The 6,000-nt window shown below is 47.2% G+C and overlaps 1 protein-coding gene across 1 annotated transcript in view; it reads left to right on the plus strand.

The window, feature by feature from the left end:
* PEBP4 (phosphatidylethanolamine-binding protein 4) overlaps window positions 1-6,000 on the plus strand; it is a 329,605-nt gene that overhangs the window by 306,589 nt on the left and 17,016 nt on the right. Inside the window, exon 4 of the mRNA XM_006864386.1 lies at window positions 4,484-4,529. Coding sequence (XP_006864448.1) covers window positions 4,484-4,529 — 46 coding nt within the window. The remainder of the gene's footprint in view (window positions 1-4,483; window positions 4,530-6,000) is intronic.

Raw genomic sequence — 6,000 nt, forward strand, 5'->3', positions numbered from 1 at the left:
GGAGCTTTGGGGGGCAAGATAAACAGGTAGGGGGTTCAACTGATACACACTGAAGTGGTCGAATCAAGGGGACGTGGCCAGACACTGACAATATCCACTACACCAACTATGTGCAAAGTACTTTAAGAGCTACAAAGATGCCCTTAAGAAGATGAAATGTGGGTAGACACAAGCTTTCTGGGGTTCTTTTTCCACTAAAATGAAGATAATGGTATCTGCCCTTCTCATGCATGGGAGGTTATGAAATCAATCAATTGATTAGTGCTCTGGGGAATTTTCTTTCTTTCCAGCCTCTCTTCCATCTCATTGCTTCTTTGTCAAACGAAGTTGGAACTAGCATGTGATATACTTAAAAAAAAAAGTCGGAGCTAGACCATAAATTAGATTAACCCCATTCCTGGGCCAGGTTTATACAGACTGTCTTATGAGATGTGTTCTGATTGATTTGTCTCAGGTTAACTAAAGAACACAGTGCTAGAAGCTGGTTAAGTTCTTGTCTACTAATCAAAAGGTTGGCAATTCAAATCCACCCAGAGGCTCCCTGGAAGAACAAACGGGTGATGTACTTACAAAAGAGCACAGCCTTGAAACCCTACGGAGCACAGTTCTACTCTCATACACATGGGGTTGCCATGAGTTAGAATCAACTAGACAGCCACTGGTTCATTATTACAGCTGGAGTATTTCAGGATCTACCGAGCAATTCACCTCCTCCTGCCCACCCTTTGCTAAACAGGTGATAGGCATCCATCTCCCTGTTTCCCGGGGATGCAGATAGGGAAAAGAATTTCTATTCCGGCCACCCAGCCCCTGAGAAGGAGGACCCCAAACTGTGTGCAGAATGACCTCCAGGCACACTCCAATACTTTGAATGCCCCAGGCCTGGCACCCTGATATCTGAAATGGCTGGACTTTATTGTGTTCTTGGAGATCAGAAACCTGACAATATTTCTATGCTGTTTGTAATTTCTGAAATTAGTTTCTTTTTCTAACCTTAGCATTTAGACAAGTTCTTTTGAAAAATGTCAGCCCATCTCATAGTAAGGGAAAGGCGGTTTTGTCTGAAAGAGGAGTGAGCACACCTGAGCTCGGGGAAGTGGAATTAAGGTGAGGAAGCCCAAGGTGAAGATGAGCTCCTGCAGGTTCTCCTTCCAAAGCTCTTCTCTGCTCAAACCTGACAGGTGTACTCTCTATGTTCTTCAAGCATCAGAGTCACACCCCAGCGTCAGGAAAATCCTCAGTCCATTGTCCCTGGGCAGTGCTTAGAAACACCCCATATGTTCCCCTCAATTCTCATCCATTCCCTGAGAATTTCAGCTTTTTAAGGTGACCACCTCAATAGGCTAAATATAAATATTTAATCCATGAAGATATTTTAGTAGAGTTGATGTTTTCCTATGGGGTGGGGATAATCATTTTCACTGCAGTCCCAACCTCCAAGTAAAATCTGTGTGTTATGATAATGATCTTCTCAGAACAATGCTTCCCAGAGGAGTGATGGGTTGTCACGAGGTCATAGGAAACACCAGGGCAGGCAGTGCTGCTTACCAAAGGAATGACACCCCATCCTGGCTGTGAGACTTCAAGGCAGGTGGTCTCTGAAGACCTTTGCCCCTTGAACACTCTGTGGTTCTCCTGCTCATTGGCCACATGCTCTAGACAAGCACCTTGATCTCTCTGGGGCTCAACTTTCTCTCCTTCTAAATGTGATTTTCTAAAGTCCCTACTTGGTATTTGAGTCTATGGTAGAAAGCTTAGCCCTCACTCGCCCCAGGTCAGACCAATGAGGGCAGATTTCAAATGCCACCCGAAATAAGGCCAACCCTGACCAAACGAGGGCTGTGGGTGTCCTTCTGCCACCAGGTTGCTGCTCCTCTGCCCTCCTTCCCTACACTTTCTTCCACCTGGGATCATGCCTCTACATAGAACTAGCTCCAGACATGACCCTCCTGTTAGCTGTTGTTAGCTGCTGTGGCTCATGGCAACCCCACGCACATTGGAACGAAACACATGCCTGGTCCCTTGTGGTCCACAGGGTTCTCACTGGATGATTTTCAGAAGTAGATCACCAGGCCTTTCATCCTAGTCTACAAACTCCACTGAGACCTGTTCAGCATCATAACAACACTAACAGAACTAGCAGTGGCTGTACTTGAGGTGCATGAGCTGAGAATTGAACCCAGGTCTCTCACATGGAAGATAAAAATTCTACCACTGAATTGCCACTGCTCCCCCAAGACAAGACCCTGAACAGTCTAAACTTCATCATGATCTGGGCTGCAGAAGGCAGCAGGAAGAACCTGGTGGCTTTACTCAATGAATCCAACCCACGGGTTTGTGTACATCTCTGCCAAGTTGGCCCCAGCTGATGAGAAAAGGCTCCACACGGTGATTGGGAGGGGAAGGAGAGCCTTCCCACCCTGAGCAATGATACAAATCAGACTTTCCACACCACTCTGCACAAGCTAACTCCCTGACCTTATGGGCCCCAAGTCCCCACCTCACCCCATCCCTACATAAGAGAGAGAGGTCTGTTTATCACTCTGGGTGGGACCCAAGCCTGTGGGGAATTGAAAAAACACCAGCCAGCTTGGGTTGCTATTGTTTGGTTTAAACAAACCGCTGGCTGGGAGGACTTGGAAAGGAATGAGGGGGAGGCTGGGGAGCTCAGAGCAGGGTAGGCAGGGCCAGGTTTCCCTGGGCTCAGCCCCCGGATCTCTCAGTCTCACCAGGGCGGCCAGAGGAGTTATTTTAGGAAAGTGACTCTAGGCCTCAGGTCCTTACCTGCTCTGCTGGAAGAGTTGGACACCCAGGGGCAGGGGGCACTGAAAAGAGGAAGTAACATCAACACTGGATTTTCTAGCACCTTATCCTATCTTGGAGCCCATGCATGTCAGTCCCTGGTCTCCCCTGGGCCTGGGGCCATCTTTGAATAATGTGAGTGGCAATCAGGGGACTAAGCTGAGAAAGGGACAAGACAGGGCTAGAATGTGTACCATTCTGCTAATGGGACTAACTTTGAAGAGCGCCTGGATGTTCCTGAGGCAGAAAGATGGAATTCAAGAGGATAGAAGGATGTAGTTAAAGGAAAGGTATCTCATGCAGAAGGGGGTGAAGAAACAAAGTGTAGAAGGGCTCGTGATGTAAACCTCTATCCCTCTACTGTCCCTCTTCCCTTCTTCCAAATACAAGTAACCTAAGAGTTGCCTTTGAGTGGATTCCAACTCATGGTGAATGCATGTGTGTCGGAGTAGAACTGTGCTCCAGTGGGTTTTCAATGGTTGATTTTTCAAAAGTATGTTATCAGGCCACTCCTTCAAAGGTGTCTCTGGGTGAACTCAAACCTCCAGCAGACTTGTACATCAACCATTTGCACCACCCAGGAACTTCACAGGTAATCTAGACCAATAGGAATGAGCCTAGGGGAGAGGGATGTTTGGCAGAAGAGACTTAAAGTGAAAACAGTTAAAGCAGTGACCTACTAGTAGCCTAAAAGGGAGATCAGGAAGGATTCTGGAATGAGGGAATAGGGATTTGGTTTTATAAAAAGTAAGCCACAAGGCAAGGGTTGGGTCACCCAGTTGATCCAGAGATTCCCCACAGATAATTGAGGGGAAATCTCATCTTCCCAGCGCCACTTTCTCATAACTACTCAAACCAGGCCTTCTCACTGCTCTCACCCTCCTCCCACCTTGAGTGCTGAAAGACCAACCCCTCTGCAAGGGGAAAGGCTTGGTGGAAAGGTGGCCAGGGCACAGTTAGGTGTTGGCAGAATCAATTAAGAGCCACCTTAATCACCATCATTAAGGCTATAAAATCCCACACTGAGGAGCCGCAGGGCTCCCTGGCCCGAGCCCGGGGTCCTGAGCTGTGGCACCCAGGGGCCTAGCTCCAGTCCCTTTCATCTGAGCATCTCTCAGTCCTGCACAAACAATAATTAGCACCCGCCCCCAGGATCATCTCATTATCCCACAGACACTGAGTAGAGAGAAGGGAGGGGAATGAAGGGAAGGAGGGAAACTGAGGCTGTACCAGCGGCCAAAGAATCTGCCCTAGAGGCTGTGGATTGAGTCAACTTGAGTCTGGGAAAGAAGCTGCCTCAAGAATCCGAGGGACCGCCTCCCTCCTGTCCTTTCCCTTTTGGGAAAGATATAGTCACTGGCCTCATAGTCTGAAGGCTCCAAGCAAAGCAGAATCCTCCCTCCTGAGAAGATGGGCTGGCTGAACAGCCTTTGAGAATTGTCCATACTTAAGATATCTGTGTCCAACCTCTCTCCCCAAGTGCTCCTGAGACACCCAGACCAAAATCCCACAGCTCTGTTTTAGCAATGTCTCTCAGAATTAGTCATTCATCTTCCTCCTTGTCCTTCTAGAAACATCTTCAAAGAAACAGCTCATCAGAAACCACTTGGACTGAAGTGTCATGGTTTAAGCCTTCTGCTACCCCAGGAGTAACTCATTCCATGCCTTTCTCTTATTTCAGGGTATTGACATGAAGAAAGGAAAGATTCAGGGCCAGGAGCTGTCATGTGAGTGAAACCCTCCAACGCCCCTTTCCCCAGTAGGTATTGGTGTAACTCCAGCCAGAGTAAAGGTGATAATCACAAGAATCATAGTAATATTACTTAATAATGATATGTCATCTTTATTGGGTAATATTATTAAGTAATAATAATGATGCATCAACTTTATTGACTACCACCAATGTGCAAATCACCGATGCAAAAATTTACTTGTGTCACCTGATTTAATCCTCACAATGACCTTTGAAGGTAGTTACAATCAATATTGTAAAGAGAATGAAACTGCGGCATAGAGTGAACTGCCCCCTGTCACACAGCTAGTGAGGGATGGAACCAGCATCAACATGCAGGTGGTTTGACTGAAGCCATGCTCATAACCACAGTGCAATGTGACCACTTGCTTGGCCGGAATTGGGAAGCATCATTTCCTTTCCTCTGCCCACCTCTCTCTCCTTACCTTCCACAAAGTATGTTTGCATAGACCTCTCTGTTATCAGCTGCCCTCCTTTTCCTGCCCCATTCTCACCACCAATGGCCTCCTCCCCTCTCTCACACTTCCCTACCTGGAGAGTATGCCCTCAATTCAATTTGAAGGGAATGCTAGGGGGGTAAGCTGACCTTCCAAAGAAGGACTGGGACAAAAACTGAACCTCATGGGCTTTTGGCACCAGAAAGGCCTAGGTTCAAATCCCAGCTCTACCCCTTACCATATCTGCCTGACTTCAGCCTTCAAAGCAGATTCCTCACTATCAAGCTGTGGTGAGGAAGAGCGATGAAAGAGCTTAGTGCAGTGACTGGCCCTGAGGAGTTGTTTAGCATGTATGTACTTCTTTCCTTCCTCCTCATTGCTCTCATCCCAATTTTTGGAGGGGGAATTCTTCATACAGGCCCTGGAAGAGGATTATCTCCACCTACCGTGAGGAGAGATCCTCAATTGTACAAGTATATTGTTGTTGTTGTTAAGTGCCATCAGTCAGGTGGTTAGCAGTCTAGTGCTTATCTTACAACACCACACCAGGACTCCTTGTACAATTATGTTGTTGTTGTTAAATGCTGTCGAGTCAGGTCTGATTTATAGTGACCTTGTATAGGGGTTTCTGATGAGCAGCTGGTGAGTTTGAGCTGCTCACCTTGTGGTTCAAACGACCTTATGGTCAGTGCTTATCTTACAGTGCTAACTCCAGACTTACCATACAATCTATAGACAGAGTGAGATACAACCACCCTCAAGTGCACTTACCAACCCACACACCCACTTGCCTTGCCAAAGGCTGGCCTGGTCACATCTGTCCTCCACACATGCATGCACACAAAGAAACACTCTGGTACCTACCTGGTCACATTCACCAATGATTTACCTGCATTGACACACACTGACAGACACCATCAAAAGGCAGCCTCCGAACTCTTCCAATTCATGCACACTCAAGTGCACACATAAGTCACAAATTCCCACAGTCCCCTTGCTTTTTTTTTT

The sequence above is a fragment of the Chrysochloris asiatica genome, unplaced genomic scaffold (assembly GCF_000296735.1).
Source record: "Chrysochloris asiatica unplaced genomic scaffold, ChrAsi1.0 scaffold00064, whole genome shotgun sequence".
NCBI lineage: Eukaryota > Metazoa > Chordata > Mammalia > Afrosoricida > Chrysochloridae > Chrysochloris > Chrysochloris asiatica.